The following is a 23,819-nucleotide window of genomic DNA, read 5'->3' as shown; positions in this document are numbered from 1 at the left end:
CCGGCGGCGGCGATTGGCCGAACGGGAGGAAGCGGGGCGGAGACCGGCGCGCTCGCGGCTCGGAAGCGCTCCCGGCGGGCCTTGCGCGTTTCCCGCCGCCGCGTTGCCATGGCAACGCCGTGAGCCGCCTGGCCCGGCCCGGCCTGGTGCTGTCATGGCGGAGCCCAGCGCGGTGGTGAGTGACCCGCGAGGGGCTCCGGGGCCTCCCCGCCACACGGCGCTGAAGCCCCGCTTCTCTGCTTCTCCCTAGGAGCAGTGCTGGCTGCAGGCGGCTCGGGACTTCATCCGCCGAGCGCTCCCGGGTCGCGAGGGGCCTGGCGGGCCGGAGCCGCCGCCGCTGGACGCGGTGCTGCGGTGCCTGAGGAGCGCAGGAGGCGGGGACCTGCCGCTCGCATACAGGTGACCGCGGGGCGGAGAGGAGGGCAGGGGGGGCGAGCGCAGGGGCGGGGAGGGATGAGGGCACGGAGCAGGGGGGTGTCCCCACGTTCGTCCCTCGCCCGTGCGCGACACGTTCCGGCGGGGTCGTTCCCCCCGCGCCGCCCCACCGCGTGGGGCCCGGCCGCAGCCACGGGCCGGCGGAGCGGAGCTGGCGGGGTCCTGCCGGGAGCTCAGCACGGCGGCCCGGGAGCGCCGCCGGTTCGTGTGCGCTGCCCGCCCCGGATGCTGGGGGTGGGAGGGATGTTGCCGGAGGCGGGTAACCGCATGCGGCTGCTTGGCTTCGATGCATCCCCGGTCGCTCTTGCGGTATGATTAAGCACCGTATCCGCTACTCTGTGGTAGGTAGAGCGCGTAACCAAAGTAGGGCATCTCGCTGAGAGCGAGCTGCTGTACTGCACGGCGTTTGCACGGCAGCTTCCCAGCTGGATCCTGCCGAGATGCTCAGGAGACTGTTCCTGAGGTTGGCCTCCGAGGCTGTTGGCCAGCTGAGATCTGCCTTCAAGTGCATGTTCTCATAACGGGAGAATCTTGGATAGCGTGGTAAAAGGCTTTTGGGTGCTTACCGTCATAAAAAACACACAACTTGCTGAGAGACCTTTAGATTGGAAGGTTTGGCTCATCTGGATCTATTCCTCTCTTGCTCCAGCTTACACTGGGAAAATGTCTATTAAAACCCCTGGCACAGCTGGCTTGGGGACAAAGCAACTGGAATTGATTGGGGACTTGTGGCCTTTAATTTTATACTAGCAATTTGTAAATGTAGATGGTGAGTCTTTCACAGCAGCTAAACTGCTCTCATCTAAGCCATCTTTTTTCTATAGACTATATTGTACAATGTTTAAACCAGAATTTGGTTTATATTCAGGCGAATTCATAGAGAAGAGTTGAAGGTAGTTGGCATTTGTCTTGTATGAGGCCAACGATCTGTTTGAGTGCAGCACGCTACATCCACAGCTAACCATCAGGCTTTGGAGCACCAGAAGAGGGTCCAGTTAGTTCTCTGTATGTCCTAATTGGCATCCAGTGGACTGCTGTCATTTTGGTTTCTCCCAAAAAGCAGTCAGCACACGCAATGTAAACATGAGCAGCACTATGTAGATCATAGATATCAGAATTATTCTCCATGCTGCTCTGTCTCTGCAGATGAAGCAATTTGTTTATGTCATTTTCAGCTAATCTCCCTCCTGTTCAGATTCCTGCCAAATATACAACATAAGTACCTGCATAAGTTTACCTCTTCTGTTTTTTGGTTTGGTTTGGGTTTTTTTGATATAAATACTATATATAGCTGATTCAGACCCATCACTTGTCTAGACTAGTTTCTGGCTTTGAACCTTTGATACCTGACTAATCAAGAGAAACTCTTCAAATTCATACTCTCTGAATTTGATGATATCCTGCTACTGAGCAAGTGGGTGTTATGAATAGAGCTCCAGTTTCACAATCTAAAATTGTCAGCTAACCTCACTGGAAACAAGTACCAAAATCACTAGCTGGAGACTGGTTTGTATTCACTTTTTGAGTGTTGACGTTAGCACGGACAGAGGACTTTTGTTAATTCTCTAGCATAGAGAGCCAGGATGTAAGCAACGATGATGGATGCTGCCATGATCATGTAAACACTGAAAAGGCATAGAATGTACTGAGGATGCTGCTGTGTTCTCTCATATTCTTTACTGTGGTCCATCTAAGCATGATAGGTGCTACACTGTGGATGGCTTCACATGTGGTTGATTTGATGTTACACCTCCTTCTCCCTCCCCCTCCCCAAAGCCAGGAGGGTAGGTGGAAAGATTCAGGACTAGCTTAGCTGTGTTCTTATGAGCGAAGGCCATCTCAGATTACTGGCTTGCTGTCTCTCAGTTTTGTATTGTGTAAGCTATCCAGAGGAGAGAATTTATTCCAGGACTTTTCACAATCTTCATCTAGAAGTTGTTTAACCTTGCTTTTACTACAGTTCAGCAATATTAGTACCAAATGATGGAATTAGCCTGTGTTTGTTACTGATACTTGAACTGTGTTGAGCAGTTGTTGGGGTTTTCTCACAAAGTCTCCTATTCAAGCTAAAAATGTCTGAACTAATAACTGTTCTTCTTCCCACCTCCTCCCACATGTTTTTGAAAACACGTTCCATTTTATTAATTCTCAGTTTGTTATTTTTGCAAGTCTTCTGCATGCCTGCTCAGGTAACCACAGTAGCAAAGGATTTCTTTTTTCAGAGAGGATGCTCAAGCAGAACAGACGTGTTGACTGAGCTGAGAGAGATCATTGATAAATGCTAATGGATGAGTTGGTTCTTGCCATATGGTATCATCAGACCATGCCAGTAGCTAAGGTTCTTCTGACTTGGCTAAGCTTCGTCCACTGTAATGATCACTGTAATCTCCAAACTTTGCAGGCTGAGTTTTTCCTACATCCTTCTATATTCTTGCTTTTCTTTTTTTTCCAGTTTCATCTCCATCTCTGACCTACAGCATCGGCAATGCATGCCGTGCTGCAGCCACCTGACCTGGAGCACTAATGAATTTAAAGAATGGGCACATCAAGGACAAGGTGCTTTGCCCATGCAGAGTGCTTTGCCAAGGACTTACCTGATCTTGGTTGGCTACTTAACAGATAGAAGGCAAGAGAACAAAGAAAAATTGGTAGATGGTTGCCTGTATGTGAAAGACAATACTGGGATAATTCCGTGTGAGGTATGTCCTCAGTCTGAGGGATATTGTGTTTATTCCCACTTCTGGGACAGCATTACAGACCATAAGGGGCTTCAAATGGTCTGCCAAACTCTCTAGCAAGGGAAATAACACATTTATGCAATGGGCAGCAAATCAGCAAGCTCGTATCCTGGGGAGAGGATAGAACATGCCAAATTGGTCATTGTTAGGAGAAAAAATATTAGATGTGCTGGCCTGGAAAAAAGAGACAGCCTAATGTACAGTTCTGTTAGATTCTCAACAGTACGATGTGGCCTGGGAGACCTGGAGGCCGTAGCATTCACATCTATTTGTTGAACTCCAACTAGTGGAGCAGAAATAACTTTCTGGAGAGTTGTACTGGGTGTTCAGTGATGCATTGATGACATACTTTCAGGAAATAATAGCTTTCATGACAGTGGTATTGAATTAAAAGCCTTCTGAAGGTCATTGCAAGGCGAGTATAGATAAGTGGTAACCCCTAGAGCGGTGATGAAACAGCACTGAGCTTGTGCTTTCCAAGGAGGTGAAGACTAGGAAAAAGTTATATTGGTATGAACTTCTAACTGAAAACACGGGAAAAGAAAGCAGGTGAGAATTTTAGAAAAATAGTCTAAAAATAACTAAGCCTTGCAGTGAATTAATTATCACCTTGCCAGAAGGGTGTGACTATAACCCAGGAAATGCTAGCTGTAGAGCTCAGCAAGTCTGTTCCAGATTTGCATCTCGAAGGACAGAGGTTCTCCATGCAGGATAAGAGAGTGGGCAAAAACCACTACTCTCGTTAAGTAATGAAGCCCAGCAGTACAAGAGTTTGTGATGTGCATGCAAGGGCAGATTAGTAATGAACATTTTAAGTAAGGCTGAGAAAACATACTGTAACTCATCTCAAGCTTTTATCTCGTTATCTTTTGTCTTAGCTCCTGCATTTTGAATTTGAGTGGCTGGAGTCACTGTTCCTCTTCCCAAGCTGGTCATATATACCACAGATAGACCAGAGAGCAGCAGGGTACCTGGAAATCCTGGTGGATCCAGTGCCAGTAAATCCCCCAGAGGAAGTACCTGCCAGCATTCCAGTCCCCTACCCGGTGTCAGCTGAGCCACTGCTCACCTCCAGGTAAGCACCTGGCAGGCTCAACTCCATCATAGCACTGTTGCTCTGGTTTGGCAGGTACCGTGAAGAGCACTTGACTTAGGAAGAGCCCAATTCAGTTTCTGCCACAAGTGGAAACATAACAGTGACTGGTGGAAGTAAAAGTTATAAAACAAAGCCACTTTTCATTAATCAGCTGTCTTCCAGGACTTTACTGGAAGTTTTTATTCTGTGTTTTGACAAAATAAGACAAATCTTCATTATTTCTGGATGTATATTGATACTACAGAAAGGACATAAGAACAAAGTGATGATTCAGCTTTCACTGAGGCTAAAATCCACTCTTTAGATTAGCACAACTCTTTTTTTGAACCTACAGTGAACCAAAAATGTTACTGAAAGTAGTTGTAGATTCTAATACAAAATGAGTATACACCACCGGTCAAGTTCTTATCAGATTGCTGAGATAAAGGTGCCAGTTAAATGCCAATTGATAAAAGTAATTGTTGTCTTTAGCAGAAATAATACTGACAGTATGTGAAAATATAGCTAGTGGAATTGCAAATCTTACTGAAGTTGATAATTTCATGTTGTGCTGGATCATGTTTTCTCTTCTTGAGTAAAGAATTCTTGGTGTAATTTAATAATGATGTCACTAATCAAGCTGCTTTAGTTTCTTTTTAGTTCTCTTTTGTTTCAATTGGTTTTATCTGCTTCTGGGAAACTTACTTTAAGCTTAAGTGTTTGATTAACTCAACAGACCTAAACAAGAAAACTATTTCCATATTTCAGTGTACGCTCTCATTTTTTTTAAATGTCAAAGGGATTTAGTATATAAAAGTTAAAGCAAGAATTTTTTATCCAAATATTGTTTTGAAAACCTGTCTGAGAGATGGTCCTTTATTTCCAGAAAGTGCATGCTGCATATTTTGTTTATTTTGCTTTTGTGATACGTAAGTTCTTCTTTTATCTCTGATTTCTTTTGCCTCCTCAATTGCCCTGTAGGATTCCATGTAAGGATAGATCAAAACTCACTGTGGCAGGTGAATTGGCCAGACTCGGGCCTCTGCTTTGTATTAGCCACAAGACATTCTTCTTTCTGTTTCTGAAGTGCTTCACCTCAGCTGTTTTGTTCCCTGTGCTGGTGCAGGTAAGACCTTGGAATTTTGCTCACAAATTTCACCATCTGTATCTGTGAATGTGCTAGTTGATTATTTCTTTGAAGCTCTCCCTTGACTTCCTGGTTTGGTTTATTCTTCCTTTTACTAATTATTATGGTGGGGTTTATTGCTGTTTTGATTTTTGGTTTTTTGTGTGTTTGGGGGGGGGGGGGTTGTTTTGTTGTTGTTGTTTGGTTGGTTTCTCTGTGTGTGTGTGGTTTTTTGTTTGGTGGGTTTTTTTGTCATTCCATGCAGCCTTGTATGTAAGAAGTCTAGTTCTATGCCCTGCAGAAATACAGCCCTTCTCCCTCATGCAGTTGCAGTATCCCTGAACAGCTTGCAGATATCACCCTTTTGCTAAAAGTGCAAGGTAGTCCTCTTTAAAGAAAAGGGTTTTTTGAGTGGGTTATTTGAGTCAGGAATAATTTTTTCCAGTGCAGGAGATGCTGATGTTGATTTTGGTTTCTCTGCTCTAGAAGCCCAACCAGCTGGCATGGCATCATACCCTCCAGTTGGGTCACAGGTACACAATAACAGGCCTGAGCGTGTCCAGCCTGAAGAAATCTGGACACAGAGTGTTTGTCACTGGTGTTTCTTCCTGCCTTCTGCCCTACTGTGCAGAGCAGGTGAGGGAGCAGCCAGTGGACAGTGCTTGGCAAGGAGAATCCACTCCATCTTCTTCCCTTGAGACTGCTGAGCAGCTCAGTGGTTCCTTGGAGCTGGGAGTTGAAGAGAGGCCAGGATCAACCAAAGAGTCCAAGATCATCTCATATGTGGTAAGGATTCGTAGGGTTAGCCTTTGCCCACTTGTCGTCTAGGGTTTCAGCTCCTGGCCTGCAAGGTCTTATTTTCATCATTACTTTATTTTCCTGTTGCTTGGGCCTATGAATCTCTTATGTTCTGAGAGTCTCTACACTCCTGTAACTTTCTGTTTACTTTCCATTTAGGGAACTGTCACCAAAATACTCAATGTCCAAGCTGGTCTCTTTTTACTGGATGACAAAGTCTGCTTGTGCCTCGCTTACCAGCAGTTGTTGAACTCTGCACGTGGACTCCGACCAGGAGCATGTGTGGAGGTAAGCTGGGAATTATGAAACATAAAGCATTCAGTGGAAAAGACTGGGGATGGCTTGCAAGTGTGTGGGTCAACAGAAGACTATGGGAACATTGGAATTATTTCAGCAAGTATCTGGAAAAAAATTTGAGATCTTACTGTCTAGGTCATAAGAGTCAAAATTATTATCTGATTCCTTCCTAAGCAGAGTCAGGTCCCTCAGTCCCATTGGATTTATAGACAATCCAGTAGAGTAACAAGGGTGGCGGTTTTGGGGAGTGGTGGCAGACTAGTCATCTCCTCTCTTAAGTTGTGTGTCTTGTGTATCTCAGCTCATCGATGTCCACCTCCTGCAGAAGCCTCTGGTATCCTTCCCTTTCGTTGTACTTGGTGCTTGCCTGAGCAGCACTGTTGTGCTGAAGAGTTTTTCAAGGCTCAGCATCCTCTATCAGCCACCGACCTCTTCAGGAAATCTCTACTTACAGCTGCTCTTTCGCCACAATCTTGGTATGCCACTCTACCTCTGGCTGGTGAGTCTCCTGGAGACATTTGAGGAGAGGTGAGGACAGTTTTTCTGAAGTTGGTCTATGCATAAATATGCTTTATAGGCTACCCGGACACCTTCTAGACCAAGGGTGCACAAAATTACTGTGCTTGGATACTAGTAGCAGCAGCAATTACTTCTGGTTTGCTGGCCTAAATAAGCCATTCATCTAGATTTCACATCATGTCCAGTTGCTTGTACCTTGCAGTTGCTCTTAAGAGAAAATCCTGTACATTTTTCGAGTGCATATGCAGTAAGCCCACTGCTCTCAGGAAGCTGCAGCACTCCAGAGCGTGTGCTCTCTTACTTCTGCCTAGGAAGTTTTATCCTGACATATGGAAGCACCATAGGGATATGTGCTGCCAGTGCGGTTTGCTTGACAAATCAAGATGGGCACTGAGGCTGGAGCTGGAAAGAGCTGCTGCAGCCAGATCACAACTGATACAAAGGCGCTTGTGTCCTGGCTACTCAGCATCTCATTTTTAGATATTCTGAGTATTGCTAGTAGTGTAAGTATTCATTTGAGAGCCTCTGTCTTAGCAGATCTTCCCACACTTACTTACTTATCTCCTGGTCTTCCAGATGGCTTCCTTCTCTCCCTGAAGGCTGCACTCTGCATGGCAGCTGTGGGCCAGTTCCTGGGTTTACTTCTGGGTTCTGTTAGTGAAAATATTTGTGTTTGTTCTGGAAAAGTTATGGCTGATCACTGTAGCTGCTGCCTTGGACTTTAAAAACTAAAATGTATATATTTAATCTCAGGCAGTCAAGCAGCAGTTTATAGAATGTCTTCCTGGGCTTTACTGGCACTGTGGAATTTTTGTTATGCTTTCCAATAAAACAGCTTTAGTTTTGCCCTGGGAATGATACTAGCCATAGGTTTCAGTTTTTATTAGCTTTTTTACTTCATTTAAACGTGATTGCTAAGTCATGCTACTACTTGAAAATTGTTCCAGTGATTTAGTTGCTATCTCTTTTTATTTGAGTTCACTTTCTGTTATTAAGTCATTATTTTGACTGTCAGCGTGATCACTTCCAGACATTCAAAAGCAGTAAGCTAAATTCTGAAAGGAGCGCAATGCAAGGAAAATATTGGAACAACAGCAGTCTGTGGTTGTTTCTGTCTTGTGATTTTTTTGCATCCTGTAGCAGAAAGCCGAGTATACCTAACATGAGTAATCATATCAAGCTTAGCTGAAATGCACAGAGATCCATTTGTGTGACTTACAGGGAGATTATTTGTCCACTTGAGTTTCGAGGTTTTGCCAGTCTGTTAATTTCTGTATATTTTCCTGTTCCTTGTCTGCTTGCCTGACATAAATCTGCATTGCCCTTAAATGTTCCTTTTTAAAATCACTTCATGTTCTTTTTACATTCTTCTTAGTTCTTGTCCTACAGAGCACATTCACTCATAACAAGTAGAAAGAATCCCTGACTTACATGCAAAACTTATGAAGACGTGAGAACTGCTAATACTTCTAAATGTCTTTTTTTTGTTTGTTTCAGGTTTTCTTGTTTCTTTGGGCGCCGTACACTGTTGCTTAGCTCTACGCACCGAAACCCTGGAGCTGCTGAGAAGTTCCTTGTCCCCCTTCTGCAAGCTGTGGTTCCAGATAGAGAGGAAGCAAGAGATATTTATAATGAAATCCTAGCAAAAATACACCAGTGTCCACTGCAGAAGGTGAGTAAATGCTCTGTGAGCTGTTTCCTGTTTGTCTGATGGGAAGAATTTCAGCTGATGCTTTCTTTCTTTCTTTTTCCTTAGTGTGTGACCCTGAAGCCTCTGTGCCAGGCCCCGTCTCTGTCTGCAGTTTGCCGCATGGCAGAGCAGAAGAGCTGGGAAGGCTTCAGTCCATCACAGCTGCTTTCCCCCTTGGAGGCACAGCACATGGGCACCCAGGAGCTGAATCGCAGACTAGCCTGGTCCTACTGCACACTTTCAGCAGGAAGTTTCCAGCCCCAACTGGTAAGTGCCTTCTTCCCTTTACTGTCTGTGCCTTGAGCATTCCCAGTTCCCCCCATGCCTTCCAGCACCCTGTCTGATGCACCCTTGTTCCTCCTGTTAGGGAATGACACTGCTTTTCTTACCTGTGGTGTGTTGAACACAGGCTGAATTTGTGCCGCTGCTACACACACTTTGATTTATGGCCTTCAAAGGTGGGAAATGTTTGATGCTCTTTGCAGCTTCCTTTCTGTTGCAGATACTACTGGGTGTGCTGAGAGTCTCCTCCAGGAGCAGTTCCCTCCAGCTGCAGGACAAGACCAGCACACTTCCCTGCGTGATATCCCATAAGGATGGCAGCCCCTTTGCCCATACGGCTCTCCTAGGTATGTCCCACTAAGCTAAGTTTGAGAGTGCTGGGATTTTGCTGTTCTGCCATCCAGCTCCAAAACAAGGAAGAGGAGACCTGGTATTGGAGATGCTGAACTGTGACCGCCTGGCCCCGTGACTTCAAAATGAGGAAACTGAGCATGCTGGGTTTGTATTCTCTTTTTATTAGCTCAGCACCTTTCTCTGATGTGTTTGCAGGATCACTCTTGCAGGTGGAAAACTACCAGCTTGTAGTGGAAAGATTCCTTCAGACTGATTTTCCCTCCTGGGAGCAGCTGGCAAATCTGGAGTATGTGAGGGATAAAAAAATCAGGCAAGTCCCTTTATTCAGCGCCCAATTAAAATAATCACTCTGCAGTTCCACAGCTATTTTGGACAATGGCAAAGCTGCTTATCAGCATAATATTTCAGTGCCAAAGCAACTGTCCTTTGCTATTTGCAGGAAAGGTGTTCTTTATCAGCAACAAACCCACCACCTCCATTTTGTTCAGAATACTCCCAGCCTGGTAGCTGCCTTCTACTTCACCCTTTCCTGCTGCTCCTGCTGAACACCTGCAGGGCACTCACCAGAAATGCTTTTCCCAGAAAACCACTTGTTTCAGAGAGGCCCCTCTCAGGAACAGGGAGTTTCACTGCCACTGTTTGTTGTTTCAGTGTCTATGTGCAGTTCTACTTCGAGGATGTTCAGGTTCTCCACGCTGCTGAAGGACAAATCCGGAAAGGCCTTAGGAGTCGGAACAGCTCCTCTTTGAGGAAGAATGATGGTGGCAGCTTAACATCTGACCTGGAAACCCCAGAGGCAAAAATGCTGAAATTGGAGGATCCCAAGCCAGATACTCAGAGCGCTGAGGACTGTCAGAAGGGCCAGAGCAGCACTACAAGAACCAGCTGTGTATCTCGCCTATTCTTGGTTACCCAGAAAGAGGGTCTTATGTTAGGCAATTACCAGCTACCAAGAGAAGGAGATAGAGAGAGAGAAGGACAGGAGCTGCAGCGCAGTTTCCAAGCCACTGTGCTGTGGCTTGGCAGACCGCGGCTCTGGAGCCACTCCAGAGAAACTGGGAATCCACTGGAGCTGGAGGAGACCAGCTGTGATGGAGAAGAGGGCGTCACACGGCATGAAGTGAGGCAGGAGACAGCTTTAAGGGGTGGTTTGATAAGGCTGGAACTGGCTTCTCAGGGAGCTTGTGTGATAATTAAGGATCTAGGCTCCTAATCAATGAGAGTGATTTTTGTCTTGGTTATCCTTGATGATGCTAACCTTACTTCTCACACAAGACATCCTCTGCTGGGCTCGCTCTCTTCTTGCTGTATTTTTCATTCTACCTTTTTCCTAACATCTCTCATCACCTTTTTTTTAATTCCCCTCTCTCCTCCCCTCCCCCGCCAGGCACTACTGCTCTTCATGGGGAAGTCTCTGCGATGGTTTCCATTTCTGCACCTGGAAGGGCTGTATCGCTTCATTGTGCCCCACTGCTCGGTAAGAGAGATGTTGTTCTGCTGTTTCCTATTGGAGAAGTTTTACTGAACTGCATGTAGGAGTTCAGGAGTCAGAGGATGACTAAGCTCTTTTCAAGGCTTCAAATTCCCGTCGGTCTTGCCAAGGAACTGCTTCAGTTCCGTTTGGTTTAAATTCACGGAGCTCTGAGTTCAGTGGATATTTTTTTCTGTAAACCATCATTCTTTAGTGGCCCTTTTTTCCTATATAGCCTTCTTCTCCTTCCTTTAATAGTCCTCTTTCTTGCCTTATCGCTCTTCTCTCAGGACTTGGAAGTGTTTGACAAGCTTTGTTTTCCACCTGTGCCAGCGAAGTTCCTGAACATGTCATCCTGCCCCCTGTGTCTGCCTATCCAAGATACCTGGCACTTACAGCATGAGACATGGATCTCCTGTCTGACTGAACACCAGGTATGCTGTACCTTATTGCTCTGGGCTTTCACAGGAGACCTAGATCTCTCCAGAACTAGCTCAGAAAACTGTCTCTACAGAATGTCTTGTTGATGAGACCATTCTGCTCTAAGCTCCGTCAGAATCTGCTGCTGGGCTTCACATTTTCCTGCTTCAGAATTAATCTAGGGAGGAAGCAACAGTTGCTTGATGTAGCTCTAAGCATGCAGAGCTTGTTTTTACTGCTCTAGCTGGACACAGCCATGAACTACAATCCATCTGAGTCCCTGCTTCCCTCACTTCCAGCTGGCAGTCAGATCGGTACTGAGAGGCATGGACCAGAGAATTTCCTCCATTCCAGAAGTACTTAGCAACAGGTATGTTGGTCTGTCCCAAATTAGATGTGACTGTGCCTCAGGGAGTAGGTTTGCATTTGTCTTTATTGGAGGCAGTACTACATTAAACAGTGGTGAATTATCTGCCCTAGGAATATGGTTTGGAAATCTTCCTATGTGCAAGTAATCCAGACTGCCCCCATCCTGTTTATCAAAGTTAAAGGGATTGCAGGTGACAAAACTGCAAAATGGTGCCCAGAAAATGTTTGAGCTACAACTAGTGTGGACTAGGTTCTAAAGGTCTATGCTAAATTCCTGTCAGAAGTGGAAACAGGCCCAGCAGGGAAAATTTTTGTGTTTTGATTGTTTTAGCATAACTTGTTCAAACAAATACTGGGGTTAGAAGCTTTTCTGTTCAAAGTACGTTTAACCTGGGGTGATATGCATGCCTGCTGAAATCTTCACCAGTGCCTTATGGTAAACTGAGTTTTTCTTTAGTTGAGTTCTTCCTTTAATTAAGAAAAACAATTAGGAGTTAAGCAAATAGGAAGGCTGTAATCCCTCTCTTTTTCACTGCTGAGCCTGAAGAAGCAGAAAGTGAGTTAAAGGGGCCTCTTGTCCCTGGGTGGGGTACACTGCAGCAAGCTCACTTCAGTCCAGTACCTCAGGTGCTCAAGGGCAGGTTCCCCCGAAACTGGGATCAAGCAACAACATTCTATTGCCTCCTGTCTTTGTGACAATCTTGGTGTCAGGCCTTCTTCCACTCCCTTTGTCTTCAGGCAGGACAGAAATCCCGGTCTGCTCTCAGTTTCACAGGTTCCCTTGTTTCTTTCTCTGGTGAGATAGTGGAGAGGACCTTGTGTGCCTCTCCCAAGAATGAGAAGACATCTGTGACTCTTGGCCTTCAAAAGCAGAAAGGTAAGATTGTGACAGCCTGTCAGGTAACAACCGATTGATTCTTGCTTCTTCGTGTTTCAGAGAGACAGTGTGCTTGGCTAACTGTGCTTCTGTATCTGAGGATAGTAGAAGTATGCCAAGATACTGCATCCCATTGCATGTCAGCGGGGTGGGAAACTACAGTGCAAGTGTGTTGGAGATAGGAATGGGAATACTGTACCTGGAAAATCTGTGGGGTGGAACAGTGATAGCCTCATTGTGATGGGACAGAAAACACCTCTAGCAGGTCCAGCTTGGTGACAGACTATGCTACCTGCATGTGAACATGTGTGTGGTTTTGTGTCTCCACAGGGAGTCTGCTAGCCAGTGATCACAGTGTGAAGCTCAGCATCTCAGTTGCTCCAGGCTCCCCTGGTGTGGTGGACATTTACATTGCTGCCACCTATTTGCAGCATCTCTGGGGTTTGCTACCTGGAGCCAAGATCCTCTTCCAGAACTTGGAACGCAAAATCTCCAGGTACCCTGGTCTTTAGAACCCCGATCTGGGCCCCTGTTCTGACGTCTCTTGTTGTCTTTGAAACCATCTCTAAATCTTTCATCTTGTGGACTTTCCTCATCCCTTGCGCATGCCTTCCTGTCTCCCAGTCCCTTGCTGCAAATTATTTTCCTACTATGCTACAGATGAAGACCAGCCCAGCCATGCCAAGAAAACCGAGCGGTTTGGTTTCTACAAGCTCTTCCTGACATCTACGCTTTCCTATTGCAGATTCCATAATGTTTACTGCACCTACATTGCCTCCAGCTGCGTAAGCATCATATCTCTACCAGCTTTTCACCTACCTTCAGGGTGAGTCCTTGGTCTCTTTCCACTTTACAGTGTCCCAAGAAATGTTTCTATGTTCCAAGCTTCTCACATTCCTGTTTCTTCTAGTCCTGCAGAAGAAGGATCGTCCCCCCGACTAGTGTTTCTGTCCAACTTGCTGCCTCACCTGCAACACCTGCCTCAGGCACGGATTTTATGCCATTTGTCCTGTGTACTGACTCTGTCCCTGCAATGGGTTTGCTCACTTTGCAGCAGCATCTTCAAAGAGGTATTCAAGCTTCCACAGAGATAATTTGTGAGGAGCCTGGCAGATTTTCTACTCTGACACATCCTTTGCTACCATGTAGAGAAAAGAGGAGTTCCTATCCCAATTCCAAAATGTCTTTTTCCAGTGTTTGAAACAGACTTGCTTATTAGAAAGGGACCAAAATGACAACCAATTAGAAGTGTGCATCTGATATCAGGCAGGCTGGCAGCTAGTACTGGAGATGAAGGACATTCAGGAGGAGAATCCTACTTTGTTAATGCTCTGCTTTTCCCATGTTCACTGCTGTTGGGTGTCAGCACCTTGCAGCAGATGATTTTTCTCCCCATACAAACTCTTCCCAAGACACTCATTGAAAATGCAGTGATGTTTTTTAATCCTTTGTGTACTTTATTAGGGGAGGGTTAAAAGCAGCAGTGGCCCTTCCCCTTCTCTCTCTTATACCCACCCATACATAGCTGCAACTTTACTCTTCCTTCAGGGGAGATGCACCCGCGACAATCCACGATGTCCATCACACACAGGAGTCAGGCAAGCCAGTGCACGGTAAGTGCTGTAGAGGTGGGAAGGGGTGGGTAGGAGGGAACAAATTACACCACAGAGGGGAGGGAAAAATCAGATCAAGGATGGGATGTGGACAGAATAGCAAAGACAGAATTTAGAGTTGTCATGTCTTCCCAGATGTGAACAAACATTCCTTTCTTTTTACTGAGATCCCTTGTCTGGGACATGACCCTTGTGAGGATGCCAGGCATTGTCTTGACCTCCTTCTGCATCTTAATCTGCCTGCTCTTTCCGCAGGGTGCTGGTAGAGGATGGAACGGGTGAAGCTTTTGTGCTGTGCAGGAACCAGCACGTGGCAGCAATGCTGGGCCTGAGCCTTCTCGAGTGGGAAGCTCTGCAGAACTGTGTGCAGAGCAGGGGCAGAGTGTCCATTCAGCATGGAGAAGCTACTGGCACTGGTGTGAGTGGGTTATTTTGGTAGCAGTAGCAATTGCAGCATGCTGGGCTCGAGCCTGAGCTAGACTGGATTTCCCTTTGCTGTGGGTGTTCCAGTGGCTCCCTGGTTCCCTCTGCACATTCACTGGCAACACACCCTTTCGTTCCTTAGTGTGTTGAGGAACCTGAGGATCTCATTGCTTGCTACCTAAGGAGTCTGTGCAGGAGTCCTCTCATCTGTCGCCCTATCCTGCTGGATTTCAGCCTAGACAGGAAGCCCTCCAAGATTCTGCAGCCTGGTAAGCAAACACAGTTGGCTTTTGTGATATTTAGGGAAGGAAGGGAGGAGCTGTCTCGCCAGGCTGGGGAAGGAGAGCTGCCTTCGCTGCACACAAAGCAAGATCTTTGGAGGATTTCCATGGAATTGTGGGTGGGGGCTATGTGTGCATGTGTGTGGTAGTGGTGGCAGGAGAGAACATGTTTTATTAGCATCCCCTTTTTGCCCTCCCATCCACCAATATTAAGGTACAGGTTTATTTCTGTGGAGTGTCTCTTACACACAAAACTTTCTCTGTTTTAGAGCAAGGTTCCCTGTCCTTCAATGTGACAGGGTTCTGGCCAGCCAGAGTTACTGTGCAGACCTCTCAAATCAAGCGGGTTTTGACTTTAGTCAGGTAGAGTCAAGACTAGGCCAGGAAATCCTCACCATGGCCAAGGAATTTAAAGTTCTGAAGAGTTTGGAATTCATGGGTGCTGATATCTGAACTCAGGCTGCCACAACTACGCAGTTGCTGCATCAAGGGGACATTCTTTTTAGCTGCTTGGGCTAACACTAGTGCTTGACTTGTAAGTCCAGGTGCTGTAGGGGTTGATTTGCTAAGCTCACCAGAGGATGCTCTGCTGTGGAGAAGTTATCTTTTGGCTATCATGTAACACTGTCTGTAAGGCCAGGCTGCTGATAGTGAGAAAAGATACAAAGCCCAGTGCATCAGCTATGTGAGCAGCACGTATATAGTTCACAACATTTCACAGCACAAAATGTCTGTTTCCTCCAGGCTGGAGGGATTCTGGCCAAATGCATTCATCTGCTCACATCCTGGATTCATTAATCATGCTGTCCTTTGAGGTTTAGCAGATGCCAAGAAGCTGCTGCAAGACCTTCCCTCTTCCAGAAACTTCTACAGCTGTGTGCTAGAACAGAGCGGGAGCCCTGTACTATGTTGTTAAAGGTTCTATCTTTCCCCTTCAGCTCCACTGCAGCTGAGAAACTTTCGGTGTGGTGAAGTGGACTTTGTGTCACAAGTGGGACCTCGGCTGAGCCTGCTGTGCCTGAATGTGGAAGAAGTGGAACAAGATGCCTTAAGCTATCTGAACAGTGAGAGGATTAGGACATCTGCTCACTGCCGAGTGAGAGCCACTGTTTAACATCTCTCCGAGTGGGAGAGGAACTATGGAAATACCTACTGGGATTGGGAGCTTTTTTTATTTCCTTTCCAGTGGGAGCACGGACCTGTGAGCACAGGGTGAAGGGTGCAATCAAGAAGCTGCTGTGACTTGTGGAATTCCTGAATGGTCATTCTGGACCATTGCCATCACTGCTACTAGGCTATGTTTTGGAAGAGAGATGTTCAATATTTCCACATGATAACAGTTGCTTTGGGCATAGGGCACACTGTGTATATTTTATGTGGAAGTATCTACTGAATAAAGCCATTAAAATACAGTTTAAATAACACCATGTCTGTTTTGGTATTATGGTTTACTTGCTATATGGGGAATGAGGCAGAATGTAGATCCTTGGTTTATGAGCCAGAGCCCAGCATTTTGCAGGTCATTCACTGTCTTCATGTGGAACTGTAGAGTTGCAACAAGGGATAGTCTTCTTAACCCAATTGAAATCATCAAACTGATGGTTTTAAAGCACTTCCCTCCTCCAAGAAAAGAAAGGAAGTGAATAAGTTACTGTTTGGAAACTAAATCATGGTACTAAATCACACGACTATATGAACATTGTTTCGCATCTTGAACAGTGGCCTGAACATTATGTGGGGCTAGTAACAAGAGGAAGGCAGTGAGCTGTGGTACAAATTCACAATGTGGTACAGGCTTATCCATTTGTTCCTGATTAGGAAGGGAATGTCTGTAATGGCACACGTCAGTATCCATGGTAGCACAGCAGACTAATGGATACAACAGGATCACCATTTGAAGAGATTCCTCTCCTGTGATGACCAAGTGTTCTGCACTTGCTTTTCGCAAAATAACATCCAGATCCTTCATCTTCTGCTATAGGTTAGTAAATTCCACACACTTCTCCACCTTACTCCGTGTACAGACAGCATATTTGAACAGCTACTCTATTTTGGGTTTGTTTGTTCAGTGTTTCCCCCTGCCTTTCCCCTTTCACCCTTAGTTTGAGCCTTATATTAAACTTCAAGTGGTGGGTTTACTGAGTGTGTGTAAAGTACCTTCCCTCTCAAGACTTGCTTGGCCACTTCTAAAACCAAAGCGCAAGTAGCACAAGAGACCTGACAGATGCCACCTTAAGAAGGTTGCCAAAACAACTGAAAGTAAAAGGTCTACACGTTTTGCTGTGACAGTCTTTCTTCTGTAGGTGCTTTCTGTGAAAGGGTAATGATTTTGCTGAAGCTTGCCCCCCACCATCCCCAAAGAAAACAAAACAAAAACATAGAAGCAAACAAACAAAAAAGACAACTCTCAGCCTGAGGAAAATGTTGACTGTAAGTGATGTAAATTAAGAGATAAAAATCTTATTTAAAAGTGCAACTGAAAGTAATCCTGTAATATGAATAACGTCGTAACAGACAGTGTTATAGAAATAGAGACATTTAAAACCACACACACAAAAGAGGAAAATTTGTCTCTATAGTTGTAACTGTGCTTAAGAACTGGTTTTGAACACTTGAACTTTCCAATAGTATCTTACTAGTCTCCCTCTTTTTGTCCTCATTATGTATGTTGTTATTCTGTCTGCTGCTACACTTACTATTCACCTGTTCCTCTTCTATTTCACATTACAAATGCAATCATTAGTCCTTATATAGGCTGTCTGCCAGGTTGAAGACATAACTCTTATTCCAGGCCTGTTGGCTATTTTCTAATCCCTCAGTGTTTTGCCATTCACAAAATCCTTTTCAGAGGGTGATTTTGATTATAGTCTTCTGAGAAGACCAAATAGATGAACTGGCTCTCTTATTTATAGTTTTATTAGTGTGTTCAGAGAATCACAGGACACGAGATGGATTAATCAAATCTCTTTGGAGGGAATTAAGGTTTCCTTGCTTTTAGTACTCTGAGTTTGAAGGATCAGTTCTCAGATGCATTGAAGGCAATGCTTTTCCTGTTTGTCTCTGACCTTCTGCCTATAATCGGAATTCTGGTCGCTGGGTTACTTCAGACAAGAGAACTTATCTTGTTCCTGTGATCAGTGTTTTTCCTTTATTTATGCAACTCTCCTTAATGTGTTCCTTACTTTCTGAAGCCAAACAAAGGATCCTGTTGTTGTCATGGGTAAGAAATAATAATATAAGAGAGAAATCATCTGGCTTCATGTTTGTGCTACTACATGCTCTGGAAATGTGAGGAGCTCTTTAAGTTCTCAGCCCAAGAGGAACAAAAGCATGAAGCGCGTCCTGCCACCAGGGTAGCTGTAGTAACTGTTCCACATGGAAAGACAGAGGTGTTCCTTTTAGCTGGTTCCATGTAGCTCTCCAGTTCATCACCAGTTCACCTCTAGAGCCTACCACCCAAAGCCAAAGCTGGTGAGTACCAAAGGCAGCTGTCCTGTGCTTTGACTGTCCACAGCCCTCCTTATTCCAGGTCCTGATGGGATTGCTCAGGCTGGCAGCTCCCTCTAGCCCTGTTCCAGGTATTCCTACTAGGTGCTGTCTACTGAAGGTGCTGCGTGTGCAGTGGAGTTGTCTGACTAAAGCGGGTGCAAGCAAGGCTTGTACTGCAGCAGCCTCGGGAGGAGGGAGAGGAAAAAGTCCACGCTACCTTGCACACATGGACCATAGCCAAGGTTCAGAGAGTGCGCAGAGAAAGTTGAGGAGGAAAGGAAAAGAGAGTGAGGAGACAAGCAAGAGATGACAGTCAATGGTGTAAGAGAAGAATCTCTAAGTTGCAGAAAGTGATGGGAGAAGCCAGCAGGGAGCCTGTGGGAGGGACAAGCCACGTGTCCCACCTAAAGCTGGGGATGGGGAGAAGGTGGGCACAGGGGAAAGACACATCCTTCTATTCTGGCAGGCTTGAGATAAATCTGCTGCTGTAATAAAACATCAAAAAGTCTACACATACACCGAGCATATACATTTACGAGTTTCCCTTTCCAGGCTTACCTCCAGGTCCAGCAGTGTTTCTGATTGTTTTATAGACGCTTTATATCGACAGCAGATATAGGGGAAGTAGAAGCATCCAGTGAGAGGCTGGAAGGGAAGAGGACACTGACTCTGTGTTCCGGTTCACCAGCTGCAAGTTGGTCCTCCTTGTAATGCTGAAATCTGCAGCAGAAGAACAGCAAGAGGCTACCAGAATGGGGAACACAGCAGGGAAGGCAAAATGAGTGTGTATATTTATTCTTCACAATTTTTATGAATATTGAGAAAAATAGACCCTGTCTCTTGTGCTGGTGACCCACTGCTATGAAGCCCTCAGTGTACAAGAGTTACGACCCTTCTCATATGGAACAAGAAAAGATATCCAGACTTTTGGGAAAGTTTGAATTCCTGTGAATAAGGTGGCCTTTTCAATAAACTGGGTGGGCTGGAGTCAGAGAGACTGTCATTAGTAAGAACTAAAGGGGCCTGCTGGTTTGGTATACAAAAGGCATCTAAGCTGAACTGGCTAAAGAAAGCATCGAAGGTTGGGGTTGTTGGTTGGCTGTTTTGGTTTTGGCTAACATTCAAAGGAATACATTCTTTTGAAGTATGTCCTTCCTTCCCAGTTCCCTGGCAGTTCTGTCCCTGTGCCAAGGGAGCAATTATTACCGTGAAAAACATCTGAAATAACATGACCAAAACAGACCTTTTCCATCACCCCAGGAACAAAGAGAGAGGCTTGGATTAACCATGAATTTCAGTCCCTTCCGTGACTTAAACCACTCTCTGGCACAGGGGTGGTGGTGCTGTCAGCCTCCCCCTGATGCACACAGGTGCACTGTATAAACTCTCTTCTACGCCCCCCATGTCTGTGGTCTTTGGGTGGTGTTAAATCCTACCTGTCACTTTGATGTTGCCTGTAGCCTTGGCAATGTTGTTTTCAATCACGCAGGTGTAGGTGGCATTAGCAGTAATGTTGTGCAGAAAGGAAACCACTTTCAGAGTGATGTTTTCAGCATTCAGCTCGTAGCTGGTGTTGGCAACGTGAGGTAGGTACTCCCCGGTGTCGCTGTAGGCTGTCCAGTGCACGGCCGGTCGAGGGAACCAGCGTGGTGCTTCGCACTGCAACATGTCCCCACTGCTGCTGTTCTCCACGTGGACCTTGGGGGTGCTGAAGGCTTCGGGAGGGAAAAAGGGGGGAGAGTCAGAAAAAGGCAAATGTCTAGGAACTCGGTATGAAACACCCAATTGCATCTGCTGGTCAGTCCTGGATATTTCTAGGGTACTTGCTGCTTAACATCACAGCACCGCACATAGCCAAACAAAACACAGGGGCTCAGACAGAGGTCTGTACAGGTTGGGCTACTGGGATGTGGCTATATGGGATCTAAAGACTCCTAGTCCAGATTGACAAGAACTGCTGAGGTTGTGGCACAGCTTTAGTGTCTTTAATTCTGCTTACCAGTTACGAATTGGGTCCTGGGCTCCTAAAACAAGCATTTCAGGAGAGCTGCTGGACACCCAGCCTCCCAGAGGATACTGAGCTCAGGACCTAGTCAGACTGAGATTGCCCATGTCTGCCAAACCCTCAGCTTCCCTGGGCAAGAACCACAGCCGACACAGCCTCACTCTGCTGAAGGCTGGGGGCTGAAAGGAGTCACCTGCTATTTTCAGCAGGGAGAGGCTTGACAAAAATGATTGCTTTTATCAGATACTAGGGGCAGGGGAAGATGACTCCCCCTCTCCGCTGACTGAGAAGGGAGCCTGACCAGCACATACAGCTCCGTGATGTGACTGACGCTAAATGGGGCTGCAGCCAAGGGAAGCTCCATCTGCACCTGCTGGGGCTGAGGGCAGACGAAGGTGTGGCCTGAGCTGCAGGATTTACCTCAATATTGCCAGATGAAATGAGACATTCAAAGCCTATTGCAAACTCAGCCATGTTTTAAAGCAAAAACCCTCTCAAATAAAACTTTGTTAGCCTTGATCTCTGTACATCCATCGTATTTCCCACACGTGCATATGTGAAGAGAAACAAGAGTTTTTTAGGACAGCAGATGTCACTGATTTCGATGGAAATAATACTTGATGCAGCATTTCACATGTTTTCTCTAATGCCTTTTCTGTGTGTATTACTTTAAACATTGAATCAAGCAACACAAAAGCAGGCAGATTCACAAGTTTTCAAGGAGGGTAGGAGACCAAGTGCCCATGGGACTTAAGGACCCCTCAGACACGAGCCAAAGCCCTCCGGCCTTGCTGTTACCTGCTGTAGTCCCTAGCAGTCCTTACAACCTTGTCATTGCAAGATTAGAGGGCTGTGAGCCCAGCATCCTTTTTTTTTTTTTTTTCACTGCTGGAGAAAGTGCTTCACATGGCAACAGAGCAGAAAACACACTTTTCAGTGAGAAGTGGGAGACCTTGAAACAACACTGGCCAGACATTTCTGTGACACCGACTCTTGTGTTGCCATTCTGTCCCAGGACAGGCTCCATCTGAGTGATATGGGGAAGTGGCTGTGCCTCCAAGACATTTGTCACAAGCTTTCGCACAGAAGCTGGTGCCCACCTCCTGGTGCTTCAACTCTGCTGGGCCAAAGGAGGAGGCCGGACCTACAGAAAAGCATCCTGCCTCATTCGAGAGCTCTGCTGGTTACTTCTGTCCTGCCATGACTGGCCTGAAGAACAGAGGATCCCTCTGTGCTGCTGATATGGCTGGCCTCACCACAAAAGTGGTCACCCATCCTAAAAGTTCTTCCTCTCCGAACTTGAGCTGTTGGGCTCAAGGGATCATCAGATGTGCTGGGACCTCAGGGATCCCAGCAAAAGCCGGATAGAGAAACACCGGGAGTACCTGTGCAGATTCACATTATCCATATCGTATAGTTGGTGTAACTCACCACAGTTCCATTAGAAAGACTCAGAGATTGCAGGAAGGGGTAAAATACTGCTGAGTTCAGTGGGAGTGTGTTGTTTTGTGCCAGCGGTGAACACTGTGGCCAAGCCCAGAGGGTTCAGAAGAGTTAAGCACCCGCAAGTGAAAATTCATGTCTATGCTTGTTTTGAGGTTGACTCCTAATAAGGTGAATGATAACTCTAGGAAATATGTAGTACTTCAGATACCTATGATACAGGCAGTTTTGTGCTTTCATAGTCATTTTAAAAAACTGAATACATTAGAAAAACAGGAAAAAAATTAAATACGCTACGATTTTTCCTGGCTGGAGATACGTCTTAATTCTAGAGAGAAAAAACTATCATTTTATCTTTAACAGGTACCAAATCTGGATCAGTTAGCTACTCCCATTCTTAGGGGCTCTTTCTAGTCAGTTAAGTAGCTGGTAGACTACGTGGTAAATAGAAGAATGAAGACAACCGAGAGTATTAAAATAATAATCTTTTCTGGAACGAGGATGTGGGAAGAGCGGGTAAGGCCAGAAAAAACTCTGGAAAAGTTACAAAAAAACCCCAAAACAACAGCAACAACAACAAACCGCCCTAGTCCTATTCGGGAGTGCAGGGCCTGAGGGTGGTCACTGGAGGAGCGGGCACCGCTCACACAGCCCCTGGCATCAGCATAACCACAGGTATGTCCAACCGAGCTGTGTCAGCCAGCATATTGCAGCAGGATTTTCTTCCTTTTCTTCCTCACCTCCTGTCCTGTACCGCAGCACTGCCGCTCCGCTCCCTCTGGCCGTGGTGACGGAGCACCGGTAGGTGCCGGCATCAGAGAGCTGCACGTCTCTCAGCTCCAGGGAAGCATTGCCACCCATCACCTGGTCTGCAAACACCGCCGTGCGGCCCTGAAATGACGCGTCTTGCTCTTGCAGGTGGTCCTTCCCACCTTTAAACTCGTGAACCAACCCGGCTACTCCCGCCTTGGCCCACCGGATTGCGATGCTGCCCATCTGGATGTCGGGCTCAAAAGTGCAGCCCAGGACACCGCGCTGGCCGATGTTCCCTGGGGACGTCAGCACCGTCACGCTGATGGAGCGTTTTCCTGCAAGGAGGAAGCAAGGCGGCATGAGAAAGGTGAGCTGGTGACTGCAGAGAAAGGCCAGGCCGCCCTGCCGCTGTCGTGTACCAACCTCAAGGCTGAACTGGCACCAGCACATCGCAAGGACGCCAGTAGCAGCTACCGGTGCTGCCAGGAGAGGTCAGCTGCCACGGCTGATACACCAAAATAAAGCACAGGAGCATTTCTTTAGCAGGCAGCATGCTTCAAAAAGTAGCTACTTGTATTTATTTGAGAAGGATTTGCATGGTGTTTTCTTGCTTACTTATATGTATCAGGGATTCTTCTCTTTGCAGCTGTCAGAAGAGCGTGATTTTTGTGTCTTTTCTTAGTTAGGACCTCCCTTTAATGCAATAGAAATGGGACTGCAGGGTGTAATGCTGGCAGAGAAATGAGAGGCTGCTCTTTCACCCTTACTGGATTCCAAACTGTTTTATTTTGTTTAATAAAAGTCACCATTTCCCTTCCCTGGGGACACAGATGCTTCTCAAGCCAAATCCTAACCAGCAATCTTAAGTCCTTCCCAGACCTGGCTCCTCTTTCCCATGCAGCCCTTCCCAGGCATCCTCAGTCAGCATGCCCCAAGGAGGCCACATTTTGGCCAACACCAAAGCAACACATTTTTGTCATCTCTGAGGGAGGAGGGGAACATGGCCAATCCTGGCGGATGCTGCCCAGCTTCACAATAAATAGCATCATCTCCTCCCATCTGGGAGAAGGAGCATGGTACGTTCAGGACTTTCTGTATGTGTAGGGTTAGGGCTCCAAGCCCAAGGAAATTTCATCTAACACACCACTACATCTCCAGCAGCACATGCTGCACTACACTTATCATCCACTTGCCTCAGCTGGCTTCCCATGGAGCAACAGATGGAGTCAAACATTGAAGTTACTAACATGCCAGATAACTTTAAAAAAAAAGTCTTAATTTCTACTGTGAAAGCAGCTACACCCTGGAGCCAGCCCACTGATAAGTTTTCACAAAAACTTTCAGCTCTGTGTGCCAAATGC

General features: G+C 46.2%; 2 protein-coding genes across 7 annotated transcripts in view; one reads left to right on the top strand and one right to left on the bottom strand.

The window, feature by feature from the left end:
- Positions 1–109: 109 nt before the first annotated feature.
- On the top strand, positions 110–16,163 carry CTC1 (CST telomere replication complex component 1). Of its 2 annotated transcripts, XM_065626830.1 has the most exons (25): positions 110–175; positions 251–399; positions 2,888–3,134; positions 4,052–4,248; positions 5,230–5,374; positions 5,861–6,160; positions 6,332–6,460; positions 6,771–6,997; positions 8,486–8,660; positions 8,745–8,945; positions 9,181–9,307; positions 9,510–9,624; positions 9,966–10,434; positions 10,702–10,791; positions 11,076–11,219; positions 11,505–11,575; positions 12,342–12,451; positions 12,782–12,947; positions 13,197–13,277; positions 13,362–13,521; positions 14,000–14,064; positions 14,320–14,482; positions 14,630–14,756; positions 15,707–15,864; positions 15,955–16,163. In XM_065626830.1, the coding sequence occupies exons 1-25, from the start codon at positions 155–157 to the stop codon at positions 15,982–15,984; spliced, it is 3,867 nt and encodes a 1,288-aa protein (XP_065482902.1). In that variant the 5' UTR covers positions 110–154; the 3' UTR covers positions 15,985–16,163. The 2 variants fall into 2 exon arrangements, with proteins under 2 accessions (XP_065482902.1, XP_065482910.1); XM_065626838.1 differs by lacking the exon at positions 5,861–6,160.
- VTCN1 (V-set domain containing T cell activation inhibitor 1) overlaps positions 13,832–23,819 on the bottom strand; it is a 21,066-nt gene continuing 11,078 nt past the window's right edge. For 2 of the 5 annotated variants that reach the window (XM_065626893.1, XM_065626884.1), the window contains 4 exons: positions 22,446–22,793; positions 19,694–19,972; positions 18,816–18,977; positions 13,839–14,071 (listed from right to left, as the gene is read on the bottom strand). In XM_065626893.1, the coding sequence (XP_065482965.1) occupies positions 18,856–18,977; positions 19,694–19,972; positions 22,446–22,793 (749 nt within the window). In that variant the 3' untranslated portion in view covers positions 13,839–14,071; positions 18,816–18,855. Of the gene's footprint in view, positions 14,072–18,815; positions 18,978–19,693; positions 19,973–22,445; positions 22,794–23,819 lie in introns of all 5 variants that reach the window. The other 3 variants (XM_065626901.1, XM_065626875.1, XM_065626912.1) reach the window with 3 other exon arrangements.

This window comes from Caloenas nicobarica, chromosome 1, assembly GCF_036013445.1.
Source record: "Caloenas nicobarica isolate bCalNic1 chromosome 1, bCalNic1.hap1, whole genome shotgun sequence".
Lineage (NCBI taxonomy): Eukaryota > Metazoa > Chordata > Aves > Columbiformes > Columbidae > Caloenas > Caloenas nicobarica.
Note: the sequence above shows the minus strand (reverse complement) of the source record. Positions and strands in the feature narration are given on the sequence as shown.